Genomic DNA, 18,590 nt, shown 5'->3' with positions numbered 1-18,590 from the left:
TAGCATCCATGGATTCTTTTTATTTTCTCCTACCTAGGTATTTCTCATTTTTCCCTTCCGTGTCTTTCATGTGGATCCTGTGGATACTTCTTGTATTATACAGTATTGTATGTAGTTTTGATCTGAAATCACATACACGTACGGGTCCGAAGCATTTAGGAAAGATGAAACGGGCACACGCTCTGGCTTGGTATCATTTTGCCTTCCAGAACGGGGTGAATGTCGAATAATCCACCCCGCGATAGCCGATCTCGGTGATATGCAAAATACCTGGGTACTCCGTACATACAGTCAGGATACTTCGGAGCTTTCAAGCCAGGTGGAGCACGATGTAGCAGAACCGTGGCTAGTTGGCTATATAGTGACACACTTCCGTCAAATCGACCCGCGTGAAGGCTCCGGATTTAACAGTCAAGCCCCAATTCCCTCCTCACATCAATTCGAGGCTAATAAGACCAGCTGTGCTGGCCTGCCGTCATAATGGGCTTCATACCTCTCGAAGATGCCTATATTCATAATGCGCCAAACGGAATTGAGAAAGCGCCAACAGACACGAACGGCGACTTCAGCTCATTCCAAATCGCACATCTTGCCTCGGAACAAATCACCACTCCGACCGGCATGAAGGAAGAGATTGTGCTGTTGTCATGGCTCATGGTCTTGTTGCGCAGCCGGGAAGACAGTCAAATATCATACGACTGGTCCTACAAAGATTTCGCAAATGGCACTGAACCCAAATCAGTGAACAAACTATTGATGAATGAAGTAATGAAAGGATTACAGAGTAATGTGGGAGAAGTTGCGACAGCGATATCTCGGAGTATCACCGCGGGAGCGTCAAGTCCCGCATCCCTCATTTTGAGCACCAGCTCTCTTTCGCGAACATCCGAAGAAGCCAAGGATGAAGTAAGTGCACAGTTAAAACTATAGCGACCCAGTGGTAACTAACCGTAATTGAAAAGGGTATGCTTCATCTCGAAGTTCGCTTCAATAATGCCCACCTCGAGGTCCGCCCATTGTGGCACACCGAGAACATGTTGCCATACACGGTAAATCACCATGTCGAGGCACTTGCCGACACTGTCAGAGTATGCCTCACAAATCCCGAAGCGACCATTGAACAGTGTCTTCGCCCGACTGCATGTGATCTGAACGATATATGGGGATGGAACCACGAATTACCTCCCACATACAACTTTTGCATGCAAGAAATGGTTGCCGAAAGAGCCCGCGAATACCCAGACAAATTTGCCATCGATTCCTGGGATGGTAGCCTGACATATGGCCAAATTGATCAATGGTCCACTTCCGTGGCGTGCTCGCTCAAAGAAATGGGCGTCGAGCTGCACGATGTCCTCCCCGTGTGCTTTGAGAAGTCCAGGTGGACGATTGTCGCTGTACTCGGAGTGATGAAAGCAGGCGCAACCCTTGCGCTCATGGATCCAACTCTTCCGCTTGCCCGTCTTCAAAACATGGCGGTGCAGGTTGGCGCAAAGTCGATGGTTTCGTCCCGCAAGCAGTATGAGCTGTCACTAACCATTATGTCAACTGGAAACCATTTCGTGGTTGAAGAAGATGCTTTCAAAAATCCAGCAACCTCTCCATCAATCTCCGACTTACCCGCTGTACCATCCTCCGCTCTTATGTACATCATATTCACCTCCGGCAGCACGGGCACTCCGAAGGGAGTGAAGATCTCTCACGAAACCTACACGAGCAGTGCCATTCCTCGAGCAAAGGCAGTTGGATACACGCCGGAGTCTAGGGTTCTTGATTTTGCATCTTATGCTTTCGACGTCAGCATCGACAGTATGCTTTTAACACTCGGAAACGGCGGCTGTCTTTGCATTCCGTCCGATGAGGATCGACTGAATGATATCAACGAAGTTATCCGCACAATGCGAATTAACTACGCAGGTCTGACTCCCTCAGTGGGCCGAATTTTGGACGCGGATGTCATCGCATCCCTCAGCGGTCTCGGTCTCGGAGGTGAAGCAGTCTCGGCAAGAGACGCCAACCACTGGGGCAAAGAAACCAGAATTATCATTGGTTATGGTCCATGCGAATGCACCATTGGATGCACAGTTAACGCCAGCGCTGCTACTGGTAGAGATTACCTCTCTATTGGCCCAGGAAACGGCGCAGCCATGTGGATTGCCAATCCGAATGACCACAACGAGCTTGTGCCAGTCGGCGCTGTAGGCGAGTTGCTCGTTGAGGGCCCAATTGTCGGACAGGGCTACCTGAATGACCCTGAGAAGACTGCTGCTGCTTTCATTAATGATCCACCTTGGTTGGTTACAGGACACAAAGAATACGCTGGTCGTCAGGGCCGTCTGTACAAGACTGGAGATCTTGGAAGATATGACCCCGACGGGCTTGGCGGCATCGTTTTCGTTGGACGAAAGGACACCCAAGTCAAGCTGCGAGGACAGCGTGTCGAACTGGGCGAAATCGAGAGTCAGCTAAAGGCTGTTCTGCCCTCAGAGGCTAATGTCATTGCTGAGGTGATCACTCCCAAGGATTATGGAGGCCAACCAATGCTCGTGGCATTCGTTGCCTTCCAGCCAAAGGGACATGGGCAGGCCGAGCTTGCCTTGGACGAGATCTCAAGCGAGCTAAGCAGCGTATTGACAAAGGCCAATGCCGACGTGGCGAAAACTCTGCCGCGGTACATGGTGCCAACCACATATATCCCAGTTAATCTTATGCCGGTATTGATTTCAGGCAAGACCGATCGCAAACAACTCCGAGCATTTGGTGCGACAGTTGATTTGCGCCAGCTGGACCAAGGAGCCGCAAGTACCGCTTCTCGGGAACTGAATGAGCTTGAGAAACGTTTGCAACAGGCCTGGGCTGAGACCCTGAAACTCGTAGCCGAAGCCATTCGTCCCGATGACAACTTCTTTGCGCTGGGTGGTGACTCCTTGGCAGCGATGAGACTCGTGTCTGTCTGCAGAGCACGAGACCTTGATCTATCTGTCATCAGCACCTTCGGGAACCCTACCCTCTCGGCGATGGCCACCGTCGTCCAGCCTTGCAGCTCTCAAGTACAGGAAGAGATCCCGGAGTTTTCTTTGATCTCCCAATCTGTCGAGAGCGCCCGCCTCGAAGCAGCAGAAGCTTGTGGGGTCGACCAAGCAGATGTACAAGATATCTATCTTTGCACACCCACACAGGAGTCATTGTTTACCTTCTCGCTTAAATCGACAAAGGCATACATTGCTCAAAGAGTCGCATGTATTCCCTCGCATATCAGCCTGGATGCTTGGAAGAAGGCTTGGGAAGATGTCGTTGCAGCAAGCCCTATCCTGCGGTCTCGTCTGGCACCGCTCCAAGACCCAGGTCTTCAGCAAATTGTTGTGAAGGAAGGCGTCTCCTGGAGATACTCCACTGACCTGGACCAATATCTTGAGAATGATAGAAGCGAGAGGATGAACCTTGGACAAAGTCTGGCTCGATACGGCCTTGTCAGCAATGCAAATGACGACAAGCGGTATATGGTCTGGACTGTCCACCATGTTCTCTACGACGGATGGTCAGAGCCAATCGTTCTCAAGCAAGTCAGCGATGCCTTGCAGAACCAGTCCGTCGAGATCCAGACCCAGATGCGGAACTTTGTCAAGTACGTACGCGATATAGACGAGACAGCGATGTATGACTTCTGGCGACGGGAGTTGAAGGGCGCTGTCGGGCCTCAGTTCCCACGCCTGCCTTCTCGCGACTTCATGCCAACTCCCAATGGCCTGGTCGAACATCAGATTGCTCTCGAGACAAGTGCAGGATCACCTTTCACGATGGCCACATTGATCCGCGGTGCATGGGCCCTAGTTGCATCCCAGTACACTGGAAGCGACGATGTCGTGTTTGGTGAGACTCTCACTGGTCGTGATATTTCGCTACCGGGCGTGGAGAGCATCGTCGGACCACTGATCGCAACAATCCCAATCCGCGTCCAGGTCCGCCGATCTAGCTCAGTCGAATCATACCTGCAGACCGTACAGCAAGCCGTCTTGGCTCGTACACCCTACCAGCACATGGGTATGCAGAATATCAGAAAGGTCAGCCAAGATGCGCAGTACGCTTGTGAAGCCGGCACTGGACTGGTCATCCAGCCCGACCCCGAGTACGTGGGTAGCGATCTTGGATTTGAGCTTGGAGATGTTGTCCGTGAGGCGCTTCATTTCAACCCGTACCCGCTCATGGTGGCCTTTGGAATCCGCAAGGGTGGTCTTAGAGTTTGCGCCAGTTTCGACAGCAGCCTGATCGAGGGTTCGCAGATGCAGCGTATCCTTGCGCAGTTGGAAACCGCTTGCCTGCAGTTGTCCAAGGGTCTTGACAAGCGTATCGATGAGATCTCTTGCCTCCCTGCCACAGAAGTCAACCAAATCTGGCAATGGAACCAAACTCCTCCTCTTTCCGTGGATGAAACCTCTGGCAACCTTCGTGCCCATGCGAGCACCAAACAAGGATCAGCATATCCTCGTGCTGTGATTCCTTGGGTGTGTGATGCTCGCAATCCGAATTTGTTGTCGCCTATTGGCAGTGTTGGCGAGCTTTGGCTTGAGGGAGCTTGCTTCTCCGGGGAAACAGTCGAGTCCCCTGCCTGGCTCGTGGCTGGAAGCTCTGGATGCGCTGGTCGATCAGGAAAGGTGCAGCCTACAGGTGACATGGTCCAACTTCAGGATGATGGAAGTCTGGTATTTGTTGGCCGTAAGGAGAATGTTGTGCCCCTTCAAGGACATGCAGTGGATATTGCAGACCTTGAGTCACATTTCGAAAAACACCTCCCGTCCGCAACTCGTGCCGCTGCATCTGTGTTCCAGCCGTTGAAAGAAGGCACCCAGAAAGGGACAGAGCAAGAGCTGGCTGTATTCATCGAGAACCAGCGTTCTGAGGAAGACAGCGTAAGAGTCATCCCGGCGAAGTACGAGATCGGCGGCGAGACGACTGTCTGCGACACTATTTCCGTTACCCTTGCTGTGTCATTGAAGAAGCTTGACAAATTCATCCGAGACTCACTGCCATCCTACATGGCCCCCTCTGCGTACGTTGTGGTTGATAAGTTGCCTGCTGGTTTGGAGCAACTCGATCACACGTCCCTCAACCAATTGGCCTCGAAGATTCCTCAAAGCGTTCTTGAACAACTTCGTGGGGGCTTCAAGGAGGCATGGACGAAGGGCTTGGCTCAGACAAAACTATCACCGACAGAGAAGATCCTGCAATCCGCTTGGGCAAAGATCCTCCGATTGAGCCCGGAGCAGATTGACGTCGACGATAACTTCTTCCGCCTTGGAGGTGACTCCGTCTTGGCAATGAAATTGGTTTCGAGTCTCCGAACACAGGGACACAGCTTGTCAGTGGCCGATATCTTCCAACACATGCGTCTTGGCGATGCAGCCAAGGTGCTGAAGGTGGATCAAGTGAAGGAAAATGCTCAGCCATACAAGCCTTTCTCAACGATGAGCAATCTAGATGTTAAGATGTTCTTGGCCTCAGCTGTCCGACCTAAGCTTGCCAACCCGGGCTGGCCCATCTCAGATGTGTCTCCAATCACAGATTCGCAAGCGCTTGATATCAGAGGAACCATTGGAGCGCCACGCACTTCCATCCAATACACCATGCTGTACTTCGACCAAAACATCGATTGCGAGCAATTGCTACGCGCTTGCAATGACCTGGTTAAGACCCACGATATCCTGCGGACTGTCTTCATCGAGCATGAATCGTCTTACCTTCAAGTTGTCCTCCAAGACTCACATTCCCCTGTGGGCATGTACCAGGCCGACAAGGAGATTGAGCAATACGTCACTGAGCTCTGCACAGCAGACATCGAGTCAAACTTCGAGCTTGGTTCGCCGTTCCTTAAGCTCTTCCATGTCCAAGGCACCGACGGAAAGCACTGCCTCGTGCTAGGACTTTCGCACGCCCAGTATGATGGCGTTTCTCTCCCCAGACTACTCCAAGACCTGGAGACCCTATACGCGGGAGACAAGGTTGTGGACTTTGAGCCATTCGCCACGTACATGGCACGAGTTTCCGACGGACGCCTCCAGACCCAAGCAGTCAATTACTGGGGAAATCTGCTCAAGGACTCGACATTGTCTGTCCTCGACGGAGCCGCGGTCCAGCCCACAGACAAAGCCATCTTCCACGAGAAGGCGGTCGAAGAATTCCAGCCCGTGCAGGAGATCACTACTGCAAATGTGCTCACCGCAGCATGGGCACTGGTCCTTGCCCGTCGTCTGGGCAAGCCCGATGTGACATTCGGCACGGTGACCTCGGGCCGAATGATTGACCTAGCAAACGCGGAGAACGTCGTGGGTCCATGCTACCAACTCACTCCTGTCAGAGTGAAGTTCGAGTCACAGTGGACGGCGATGGATTTGTTGCGCTTTGTGCAGAAGCAGAGCGCCGAGTCTGCGGCGCACGATTTCCTCGGATTCGAGAAGATCTCGAAGCAGTGTGCGCAGTGGTCACCGGAGGCACGATCCTTTGACTCGATTGTTCATCACCAGGACTGGGATGATTTCGATGACATGCCATTCGCTGGATCTTCTTGCAAGGTTGATATTTCAAACCCGCATGGTGATGCTGCTTATCCCTTGAAGGCTGTCTCCTTTGTGCGTGGTGGGAAGATGCATGTTGGATTTGTTGGAAGTGAAAGGGACGAGAAGTTTGTGGATGCTACTCTTGATGAGTTGGCTGCTGCTGTCCAGGAGGTGTCGGGGTGTCTCTCTGGGCCCCTGGTTCTTGGTGCCTAAACATGATATATGATATTCTTTTTATAAAGCAGATAGATTAGAGATGGTTTCGAATTATGTTATTTTTTCTTTTATATTCCAATATATGTGGTTTCTACAGACTCAAAGGACTTAGATATCCAAATCCTACATTTATGGCTTCGTATTAGATACGAAAAGACATCGGCCATTTTTACCGCGGATCGCATAAGAACACTGGTAAAAATTAAACAATTGGGATATATATTAAACAAGTACTAGAAATTTAAATCGAATCTATAAATCTTTTTATGTCGCCACGGTCTGGTGCATGACATTGGCTCGGTAGCTGTCGGATCGCTTAAGCAACTCGTCATGAGATCCAGAATCAGTGCATACACCACCATCAATCAAGAAAATGATATCGGCCTTCCGGATAGTGTGAAGACGGTGAGCAATAGCAATGACAGTGATTCCTCGTGCGGCCTTCTCCAGACCATCCTGCAAGAGCTTCTCGGATTCAGCGTCCAAAGCACTAGTCGATTCATCAAGAATGAGAAGCTTGGGTTTGCGAACGAGAGCACGAGCAATGGACAATCTCTGCTTCTGACCTCCAGAGAACTGGTTACCACTGGGTCCACAGAGGGTTTGGTAACCCTCCGGCAATGAAGTGATAACATCGTGGATGTTCGCGAGTTTGCAAGCCTCTTGGATTTCTTCAAGAGTCACATTGTGGCCAGGCCTGGCACCGAGACCAACATTGAATTCGATGCTTCCCTCAAACAGAACGCTGTCTTGAGGCACCAGGGAAATCCAGTCACGGAAGGAGACGTCTGAGGTCTTGGTCACGTCGACACCGTCGATGACGATAGAGCCAGATTCAGGTGTGTACAGGCGTTCGACCAGGGAGATGATGGTCGATTTACCAGCACCACTGGGTCCAACGAGGGCGCAGAACTTGCCGGGACGAATATCAACATTCAAGCCCTTCAGCACCTTCATGTCTGGCCGGGCAGGGTAGCAGAAGTGGACATCGCGGAGCTGCACATTCGAAGCAGAGCTTCCAGAATTGTAGGTGGGCTTTTCTTCAATTGCCTCGACATCCTTGTTGGATGGTGTGAGCTGGGAGCTCATGTTGTCCTTGCCGATCTCGATCAGGCCAAGGATTCTGGACATTGCCGATCGCGCGGCAGAAAGCTCGGGTGCGAGCGCGAACATCTGACTCCAAAGCAGGGCACTGACCAAGAGAGAGAAGACAACAATGAGGAACTGGGTTTGAGTGTAGTTGCCGTTGATGATCTGCTTGGAACCCCACCAGTATGCTAGTGCATTCACCATGTTACCCAGGAAGTAGGTCATGGCTTGCCACAAACTTGCCTGCACGGTAACCATAAATGTCTCCTTGCGGGGTCCTTTCAGGGATCGACGGTAGGTCTTTAGGGTATTTTCTTCGAGGGAGAGAGAAGCGATTGTCTTGATGGAGGTAACTGCTTCCACGCCAATGTCGACAGACTTGGTGTAGGCGTTTTCATGACGCTCCTCGAATTTACCGAGGACCATCAGCTCCATTAGACCGGCTCCGAGCAGGAGGGGGACAAGGGCTAGGCAGACCAGTGCAATTCTCCAGGCAATAATGTGGGTCAAAATAATGGCGGCGATGAGGTTAACGGTGATAGAGAACAGGGTTCCAATGACAGATCCGCTCATACCAGCAAGGGCATTACCATCTCTGGTGATATAAGACAGAAGCAAGGCAGGCGAGCGGCCGTTAGACTGATGCCACTGGAGATCTTGTTCAAACAGTGACCGGAATGACAAGACTCGCACTTTGTAGACTATCTTCTCAGAAACTAGTCCAAATCCTCCCCAGCTGACGATGTTTGCAAAGAACTCGATGATGGCAAGAACGAAGAACATCAGACCGTAGAAGTTACCCCGTTCGCTGATACTGGCTGCACTGAAACAAGGGTTCAAGCTTCCAACTGTGTTTCCGAAAATAACGGCTTCACCAGAGAAGGCTCCGCCGACCATGCTGGAACCGAAAAGAGCAGCGAAAATGACAAGCAAATGGGGCTTGAGGGCTGGTGCAAAACCCTTGCAGATAGCCCACACGGATTTGACCGGGGTGTCAGGCTCTTCCTCGTCTTCTGCTTCCTCGGAATCGCCGGCTGGTGCTTCGGTGGTTGAGACACGAGTTTCCTTTGAGGGTTCGAGGTCATTCGAAACACTGCCCTTCTCGTTTTCGACCTCGGTGATTGAGGTAGCATCGGACTTGCTGACGCTCTCAATGCTGGTAGTGGTACCAGTCGATGCGGCTCCGAGAGTCTGCAATTTGACCAGCTCAGAGTAAGGTCCATTGCCAGCCATCAACTCCGAGTGACTTCCCTCTTCCAAGATATCTCCCTTGTGCATACAGACAATCTTATCGGCATTTGTGATTGTTGACAAACGATGAGCGATAGTGATGACAGTTCGACCGGTTGAAATGTTGTTGATAGCCCGCTGGATACGCTGTTCACTGCGTGAATCCAGAGCAGCGGTGGCTTCGTCCAAAATGAGAACAGCAGGATCCTTGACAAGGGCACGGGCAAGAGAGACTCGTTGCTTTTGACCACCACTGATGAGTCGACCACTGGAGCCAACCATCGTGGCGTACCCATACTGCAATGCCTCAATAAAGCCATCCGCATCGGCAAGTGCAGCAGCCTGCCGAGCTAATTGAACGATTTCGACAATTTCTGGGCCCCGTCTCTCTGCTGCGGTCATAAGATCCTGACCATTTCTGACTTCAGTGGCTAGATCAGAGAGGTCGGTTCCGAGGAGTGCCGTCTTCAGGTGTGCATGGGCCGGTTTGCTTGAGTTTACCAAGCCGTGTGCGATATTCTCCAAAAGGGATCGGTCGAGAAGGGAGGGCTCCTGCTGCACGAGACTGAGGAATCCTCTCAGGTCACGGGTATTGACATCGCGGATATTCTGGCCATCGAAAGTAATCTCACCTTCGGTGGCATCATACAAGCGGATAACCAAACCTGCGATAGTGGACTTTCCACTTCCAGAAAGGCCAACAATGGCTGTGTGCTTCTTGGGGGCAATAGAGAGATTGATCTTGTTAAGAACGGTGATCTCGGGCCTGGAGGGGTAAATGAAAGAGACGTCCTTGAACTCAAATCCACCCTCCGCCTGGGTAAGGCGGATGCCCTCATCAGAATATCCATCAATCAAGGATTGACGCCCGATATCGTCACGCAGCTTGTGGTAACAAGCAACAGCCTGCGTAAACAAGTGGATGAAAGGTGCAACTTGACTCAGAAGCAAGGTAGCTATGGTTAATGTTAGTAAAGTATTCCATAGTAGGATATTAACCAGACTGACCTTCAACCAAGACGAAGATAACAGTGAAAACAGATCCGACAGTGGCACCCGCCGACTCAGTGCGCACTGCCGCGGCGATCTGCCTACTTCCTTGCCAGAATGCAAGACCGTTCGCACCGTATGCGACGAAATACAAGACACCGGCCTGAATACCAGTGGCGTTGGCCTTTTTCAATCCTTCGGTTTCCGAGTCCTTCAGTGCTTTCGAGAACTTCTCCTCTAGACGACCGTTCGCACCAAAGGCGTGCACCACAACAATGTTGTTCAGCGCCTCGGAAGCAATCGACGCAGCGGAAGCAGCATAATCCGACATGCGTCCGGTGTATTTCTCGATATAGTAACTTCCAACAAATGACATGATGAAGTATGCAGGGATCAAAGAAAGCAGCATCGCGGCAAGAATGGAGTCTTTGATAAATGCAACAACGTATGCGGTGACGAAAAAGGAGAAACTCGAGATACAGATTCCGACCTTTTCAGCAGTACCGGAGCGAATTGTTTGGATATCGGTGTTGAGTCGAGAAGCAACTTCTCCAGCGGGCAAGTTATCAAAGAAGGAGGGTTCTTGTCGGAGCAGGTTCTGGAGATATCTTTCGCGGAGTCGCTGCGCCAGGCGCGCACCGGTCATAGTCCAGCATAGTAGATGAAGGTAGATTAAAACGAATTGAGCAATGCCCAGATACACGATCAGCAGAATTTTGCCATTAATATCGGCCTGATCGCTAGAATCCCCTGTCGAGGAACCAGCAGTTTCCTCGCATGTCACTGAGTTGAAATCATCGATCAGTTGGCCGAATATGATACCGATGATGGGAAAGGGGACACCCGATCCAATTGCAGACGCCAGGCCAACAAAGAGGGTTCCCAATTCGAGTCGCGAGGGATTGGCAGCCACAAGCAGCCTTGGGTAGTCTGCAAGGTTGCCGAAACCCATAGTGGCTCGAAAATGGCGTTCAACACTGGGATTGACGTTTGAGTGTTGAAGAAGCTAAGTTCTCACAAGCGATCAATTTATCGCCTTTGCTAGTTTGAAAGTGGCGTCACCATGAAAATTGCACCCACTCCTTAGCGTGAATCCATTCGGTGAAGCGACTTTAGCTGGGTTGCGACTTGGGACCCAAATAAAGATGTGTGCCAAGTGTGAAGATGGAAATTTCCAGGGGATTTCCGGATGTTTAACATGCCGATCTGATTTTTCAATCAGCCGACATCGGTTTTGCGAGTTGATCCTAAGATGCAACCCACAATGGGGGGGCAGCTTGAAGAATTTCAATTATACGGACGGGGGTTATCAGATCAAAATGGAGACTGTACCATGGTTCCCCACTACCGTCCATACGTGTATGTTCGTGTATGTTCGGGTAGATACAGTTGAATTACAGATGTTATTTCCATTGGACTGTATTTTACATACACAGAAGATACGCTGTGTATTTCATTTTGTTAAAAAAAAGAAAAATGCGGAAATCTTTTGCTCTTTGCTTTTGCTGGCTGTGGTGGATAGATGGGAAATTACGAAAAACTCAATGAATTATCCCCAAACTCTTTCTCAGCGCTAGCAATATTGAACTATGTCCTATTGTTTAATATTCGGTTTAGGTGTTACTGTTGTGCTTATTGGTTGATAACTTGCATATCCAATGTGCGAAAATAATATTCTACAAGAACACATGCACTCCAAGGTTATTTATTACATACAACACACTAAGCCAAGTGGGTCTCGTCATAACGTGCAATTTAAAAAAAAAAAACAAACAAAACTTCCGAAAGATTATCTGATTGATTGGGGCAAAGCGGAGTAGACAACGCGTTGCCGGGAGGAACTGACCCAACAAGGAAGCTCGATTATGGAGCGACATGATTTAACCCCACTTGTCTCGGGATGACGGCAAAAAAAAAAAAGAAAAAATAATGTCATGAAATTTTGTACATTGAATATTGTAAGCTTTGCCGATCAGTGTCAAGAAATAGTCAAGAAAGCTAAAGCAAATTTACAGTTTGGCATTCCATGCGGCGCGATCAGCAGATTCCAAAGGTCGCTCGCGACCATCCCAGAATAAAGGACACAACTGGAACCACTTTTCACGACTGCAAATCGAGTGCACGGATCGCTTATGTCCGAGATCGACGTACTTGCCAATTGTGAGTCCCTGCGCGTTCTCGTAGGACAAGATGGTCGCGCCGGTGGCCTTGGGCTCGCCGACAGCATTGGCAGTCCGCGGATCATCCAAGAAGACATAGTGGATGCAGCTCGAGTACCATGCATTCACGCGGTGTGCACCTCGGAAGCTGGCATCGCCGACAAGAGAGTGACGGCCGCGATCATAGTCTCCAGCATCGTAGTGAGCGCCGTAATGATCCTCCTGTAGACAAAGTGTAAGTATAAATGTCAGGCTAAAGCGCGACCGATTGAAGGGATTTTACCTTTGACCAGTACAACTCATAGTACGAGAAGCGGGTATCATCGAAGCGTCCGAACAAGCACAGGACATGGGGATCGAAGTGCAGCTTGCGCAGATACTCGGTATGCTGTTCAATAGTTCCAGTCTCATTCCAGCCTGCAGCAACACGGGGGTCATTTTGCCACTTGTTAAACAGTTGGACGTGCTCCGCACTTTCCCAGTCAACGACTTCGAGTGAGAAGTGCTCGTTGATCTCTGGGATATAGCGACTGTAGGCAATGGATCCAGGGTGCGGCTTGGGGCGGCGAGTTGGGTGGCGGGTATATACAGGCTCCTCGGGGAACTTGTTGGTCATTTGGTAGTTCTCCGGCATGATAGGATACTGAGACAATGGCTCCCGGATGGGGCCGTCTGTACCATCTCCGACCACCCAGATTGGACGAGGGCCTAATGGAGAAGCAGCACCTTGCCAGAAGGCGCTTCGGAGGATCAGCAAATCATCGAATTGCAAAGCCTTGTTATCTCTGTCCCGCAGGTTTCTTGGGTGCTTGATTGCCAATCCGGTGGTAAGAAGTTCATTGTAGATGACTTCCTGTCCTGTGCCGGACAGAGTCAGTCTGAAATACTCGATTGTTTGGTGGCCGAGGTAAATGGCGTGGATCACATTCCAAATTTGGCCCAAAGAAGGGGCGCTGTTCCCTAACCACTGGAAGACAGTCTGGGGACTGCGACGCGCGCGACCCCAGGGAGTGTTATCTGAGATTGGTGGCTGCTCGGTCTTGGGAATGAATGTCAAGTCAAGCCATGAAAGAGAGTCTGAGTGTAGTTGTTCAGGCAAAGACCGGCCCTTTGCGGGCTGTTCATCAAGTGTCAAGTTGTGCTTAGCTGGTGTCGATCCAGCGACGGTGTTCACACGATATGCGGTCAGATAAGGGTGTGGTAGCTTGACCAAAGGATACTGGTGTGATTTTGAGGCCATTGTCGTAGATTTCTCGATCATCATGGTAGGATCAAGAATTGCGAAGGAATTGGAGTTTCGGAGTAAGAAAAAAAAAAGAGAGAGTTCCCCGCCTTGTGCAATCAGATTATATGTAGGTGAGACCCTAAAAGGGTTAAGGATGATCAAGCAAGGACATACCTTAGTAACCGAGGTCGAATCCTTCCTCGTATGTCGTATGTACGTGTATGTATCGGATTTTAGGCCACGGTCACGAATTTCCCGATCGGGGGGGAACGCCGCTTTATGAGGGCACTCGGGCTCCTGCTGAGTATTTCACAGCACAGGTGATCACTGTAAGCACTTATATACAACATAGTGATTTAGTAGGCTTTAAACCCTAGTTTATCGCGCTATTTAAACGGGCTCGGGGGGCTCCTCAATCTCGTACGAAGCAATGCTTTAATTGACAAAGCTTGCTTTTGTAGCTACCTAGGTAGTTCGAAGGTGTTTTTATGTTGTACTAACTAGGTCCTAATCGTACCCGGTGTGGATGCCTGAGGTATCTCGCAGTAGTTGGAGCCTTGGGGCCTGACAGTCGCTCGGCGGTCAAAGTCTACCTAGTTAACTAGGACTACCTAAGTACCTAGGTAGGTAACTAGCCGTAACTAGTTACCTACAACATACTAGGTACATTATGAACTGGCCTTCCTGCTGGGTAGAGCTAGTCCCGTCTTGGCAAGCTTTTGGACCTGAACCAAACCGGCATGGATGATGTTGACTGGTATACTGTCATGTCCCTGATTCAAAGGCCATTATATATCGGAAGACGGATTCTACATGAACACTTCCATCACATGATAACTAGCCATCATGGAATGACCGTTGGCTGACGGGATTTTTTGACAACCCCATCTTGCGGCTGAATCCCATGCAAGCCTAGGTCAGCGTTGTCACGCTGACCCGCCCACCAATTAGCCAGCTCAGCAGGTCTCCGACCAACTCAAAACTCGGCCATATCATCAGATTTGATCATTACCATGATAGATCGGGCCGTCTGGGCAAAAGGAGTGAGTTCGATCTGACCACAACCCTTTGCTACCAGAAATCATCTCGCTTGGCGATATGTCCGATCAAGGCGGGGTTTTTGGCGCCTTTGGTGCGGTGCTTGGTTATATCGGAGCAGAGGCAGCCACCGACATCTGGTTTTCGTCGTTATTATGGCCCCAGCGATCATTCTCCCACATCACACTTCGATCCATCCCAACCCTGGCTCTCCTGATGCCCATGGGGGTCCTTTGCACAAAGCCGCTCTGAGCACCTTCGATATCGCCAACGCCCGAGGTCTCTTGAAGGGCGCCCACGAAGGCCACATGCTGGGCACTTCGTTCTTTGATCAAACGGACTGGACCTACACCATTCCCGGTACTGCTAGTTCCGAGCCCCGCGCAGCCCGTAACTGCATGTGGGCGCGAGCTCTTCATTACATGCCTCTACCCGCCGAAAAATTGGCAGGACTAGCTTCGGGCGCTGCCATCGAGAAGGGGATCCTCCCGTCCGCCGACAATGGCCGCATCCCCTTACGAGCGAAAGTCGCCGTCTACCACCTCATCTTCACTCCAGCAACGGCAGAAGATAAAGCCTCGCAGATAGCGTTTGTGCGCGAGAACTGCGGCCGACCAGGCTTACACGTTTACCTCAGCATCTTCATCGCCGAGCTCTCCGGCATCATTATCTTTGTCGTGATCTACGCCATCGGACGATCACTCTGGTGTCTCATCTGGCTAGCCCCGCTGCTCCTCCGCCTCCTGGGCGCCTTCTTCGCCCTTGACCGCGAGCCCCTCGCCCCTATCTCCTCTTCCATCTCATCGCCGTCAACCACGCCGACCACCAAAGCCGAATCACCTCGTGATTTTGTCCTGCACTTCCCCCAATCTCAAGGCGGCAACCTCATGCTGTTCACAGGTCCCTCAGCCCTCGTGCAGCAGTTCTTCCGACACTACGGCCACCCAGTCCGGAACCGAACCCGGGAGATTCTCCAGCTGTGCATTATAGCGCTTTTCGCCGCTCTATTTCCGCTAGGATTGCTGGCCTCGACTCTCTGGATGCCGCCTCTGGTTCAGTACGCGTGGACCTGTTACCAGCTATACATTGTCATGACGATGCATATCGTCCGCTACACGTCGTTTGGACGGGACACGAGCACGGAATCTAGGATCGCTAATTATCTGGTGGATCGGCCGGCGATTCTTTTTGGGGAGAAGAGGAATGGGGCTGAGACGGTGAAAGTTAGTCTTATTGCGACGTATCATGCGCGGCATCAGGAGGGGATGGATTGTTTGGAGCGGTTGGTGAGACGGTAGTCGTTGGTTTGGCTGCAGTGATGTCTTCAGTGCAACTGAGGATTAGCCTTTTTTCTTTCTTATATTCGTTCCATCTGCATCAATAAATCTGAACTCGTACTAGCAGAAGCACAGCCAATAGCAGAACAGCACGCTCGCTTAGTTTTCTAATATATAACCCCGCTTCTGACCTCGTCGCTCGTCTAATAAACACGACTACCAGCGTCTTGCTATTATTTACACTAATATTAGACAGAAAAGTCAGCATAACAGCATGAGCCCTGATGACTGGGTGCCCGTACGCAGCCCCAAGAGGGACAAGGGATACCCCCTCGCCACGTTGATGCAGGTGGTCTACGGCGAGGACATGGGCATGGGAGACGGGTACAGCAGGTGTTTCTCGATTATGTATCGACTGGCTCTGGAGCAGGGCGCGGTCGACAGTGTAAAAAGCCCTGACGGGACGGTCATCACGGCGTTTAATGATGATCGTGCTGAAAGACTGCGACAACATCTTACCCCGGGGCAGGAACGATCATTTTGCATTCTCTGGAAATGGTGGGCGGCGTGTTCCCGAGTATGTATTGTGGACGAAGCAGAAGAAGAGTACGATGATAATTACGACGACCTCTTTGGCGACGACGAGTCTCACTTCTACCCACAAACCCACGGAGAGCGCGAGACGATCCACCAGGCCGGTGGGATCCTGTACAAACTCCGCTTCAACTGCGTCTACAACAAGTCCGTGGCAACGCTGTTCAACGCTGAATTCGAGAACTTCGTAATACACCGAAGCGGCGACGAGCTGGTGAACCTCCGACGGGTCTTGGCGCGGGGAGATGCTTGTCTAACCATTGCGATTGAAGCTTGCTCCCCGCGAAGCCACACCCAACAGCCAGCTCAAGTACCATACTCCCCAGATGGCGAGAGTTATCTCGCTCACCGGTCAGAGAGTTCCCCGGTCTGGCGCGCAGGGAGACGGGTCCTGGGGAGCAGCGACCTACCCGGGCTGGATCCTCGCTGCAGTGTCGGCTCCAGTATCGACTCCTGCCCCTGGCTGGGAGAGATCCGCGGGTTCCCGCTTTACTTGTGGGATGTGAAAGAGCGGAGAACCGTGGAATTCTTCTCGCTGTGCGACGAATACGAGTTCGACGTCCCGTATACAGCCATCAGTCACACCTGGGGCAGGTGGCGGCAACGCGATCAGCCTGGGGTTGATATGAAATCGCGCGTGCCGTGGCTGATCCCGCGGAACTCACTGTTCGATGTCGAGCGACTACCAGATATCCTGGCGCAGATTCCCACGGATACACCCTATATCTGGTTTGATCTGGTTTGCATTCCGCAGGAGGGCTGCGGGGAGGAGCTTGACGAGCAGCTGCGGCAGGCCATGCGGACGGAGGTTGCGAGCCAGGCATCCATCTTCAAGGGCGCTAAACACGCCATTGCTTGGTGGAATACCGACTCCGCCCCGGAGTCCTGGGACGGCATGCGCAGCGCCATCCAGTGGATGTCCTCCATATATCTGGATCTCCAGTTCTCGGATGGGGACGAGTCTTCCATACGTATCCCGCCGTGTGAAGTGCACGACCAGCTCCAGGCCACGGGGCTGTTCTCGCCGGACATGGCCACCCTGCCCTGGTTCAGCTCCCTGTGGACGCTGCAGGAAGTGTGCCTGCGCCCTGACATCTGGATCTGCAACAAGAACCTCGATCTCCTCACGGTAGGCGACAACGGGGCCCTCGTCGCCTTCAACACGCTCGTCTCCCTCGCTGAACGAGTAAAAGACACACTCAGATGGGAACTTGACGATCTAACTACCCCGCCAGACCAGCTTCTCGAGTGCTGGAAGCCCCTCGTCCACCCAGGCTTTCACGAAGTACTCGACCTCCTCCATCGCACAGGAATGGACAACCTCCACGAGCTCAAGCGAGAGCAGATCCTCTTCCTAGCGACCAGCCGATACTGCAGCCACAGCCGTGCGCAGGCGATCATGTCCGTCCTCGGCATGACAGAATGGTACAACTCCGCCACTGCCATGCCGGAGCAGCGCCAGCCCAACAAACCGGGCTTCGTCTTCGACCAGTACCCTCTTGCCTTCGTACAGGAGGTCGCGCGCAATATGGGCTCTAGCTTCTTCATCAGCTCCGTTCTGTCGGATTACCCGCCCGTCAACGATATGAATGCTGAGGACGTAGTCCGGGGCACTATGCTCCCCTTCCGGGCCCGGATATCCGAGCCGCGACGCCTGTGTGTGCCGCGCTTAGAGACAGCGGACCATCCGTCCGTATCGACGTGGGAGGTCCACGGCGACGGGGCAGTGTTCCTACCGGAGGTGGAGATCCTCTTCTCATCCAATAGCGACTATGGCGATATCAAGTATATGAAATGCTCTGTCGATTTGAGTATGCCGGTGCCTGAACATATTGTTGAACGGGAGCACTTCCAACCCCAAGGGAGCATGTACCATGGGGATCTCCGGTACTGGATTAAACAGCTCATCCCGGAGATCTACGGAGTGCGTGGGACATACTATGCTATTCATCTCCGGTACCGACCCGGACAATGGGATGGTTTGTTATTGAAGGCCGCCGGTAGTGGGGACTCTTCAAAGCCGGAGAAGATGATCAAAATCGGGAATCTCCATGTGCTGACCTCGGTGGGGGATGGGGAATATCTGCCCAGGTGTAAATCTGTGGACGTTAACTGGATTGTTTTGTAGATTCAGATCTTTGTTATTATGATGCCTTATCATATTGCATAATCTGTCTCCGTATACGCTTTAGAACAGCTACTCGGCTACAAGGTGATACGC

General features: G+C 51.6%; 4 protein-coding genes across 4 annotated transcripts; 2 read left to right on the top strand and 2 right to left on the bottom strand.

Moving 5' to 3' along the window:
* Nucleotides 1-480: 480 nt before the first annotated feature.
* Nucleotides 481-6,764, top strand: sidD (nonribosomal peptide synthase SidD; the record flags this gene model as incomplete). The annotated part of the gene is made up of 2 exons (XM_057218953.1): nucleotides 481-906; nucleotides 963-6,764. 2 exons carry the CDS (start codon nucleotides 481-483, stop codon nucleotides 6,762-6,764), a joined length of 6,228 nt encoding a protein of 2,075 aa, XP_057073044.1.
* A 267-nt stretch (nucleotides 6,765-7,031) lies between these two features.
* N7516_006232 (ABC transporter ATP-binding protein) lies at nucleotides 7,032-11,028 on the bottom strand (the record flags this gene model as incomplete). The annotated part of the gene is made up of 2 exons (XM_057218952.1): nucleotides 7,032-10,042; nucleotides 10,095-11,028. The coding sequence occupies 2 exons, from the start codon at nucleotides 11,026-11,028 to the stop codon at nucleotides 7,032-7,034; spliced, it is 3,945 nt and encodes a 1,314-aa protein (XP_057073043.1).
* A 1,057-nt stretch (nucleotides 11,029-12,085) lies between these two features.
* On the bottom strand, nucleotides 12,086-13,499 carry N7516_006231 (GNAT family N-acetyltransferase; the record flags this gene model as incomplete). Its single annotated transcript, XM_057218951.1, has 2 exons — nucleotides 12,086-12,457; nucleotides 12,519-13,499. 2 exons carry the CDS (start codon nucleotides 13,497-13,499, stop codon nucleotides 12,086-12,088), a joined length of 1,353 nt encoding a protein of 450 aa, XP_057073042.1.
* A 1,154-nt stretch (nucleotides 13,500-14,653) lies between these two features.
* Nucleotides 14,654-18,497, top strand: N7516_006230 (uncharacterized protein; the record flags this gene model as incomplete). The annotated part of the gene is made up of 2 exons (XM_057218950.1): nucleotides 14,654-15,784; nucleotides 16,032-18,497. 2 exons carry the CDS (start codon nucleotides 14,654-14,656, stop codon nucleotides 18,495-18,497), a joined length of 3,597 nt encoding a protein of 1,198 aa, XP_057073041.1.
* Nucleotides 18,498-18,590: the final 93 nt, after the last annotated feature.

Source organism: Penicillium verrucosum, assembly GCF_028828655.1.
Source record: "Penicillium verrucosum strain IBT 35672 chromosome Unknown utg000002l_segment0_segment0, whole genome shotgun sequence".
NCBI lineage: Eukaryota > Fungi > Ascomycota > Eurotiomycetes > Eurotiales > Aspergillaceae > Penicillium > Penicillium verrucosum.
This window is presented reverse-complemented; position numbering and strand designations above follow the sequence as displayed.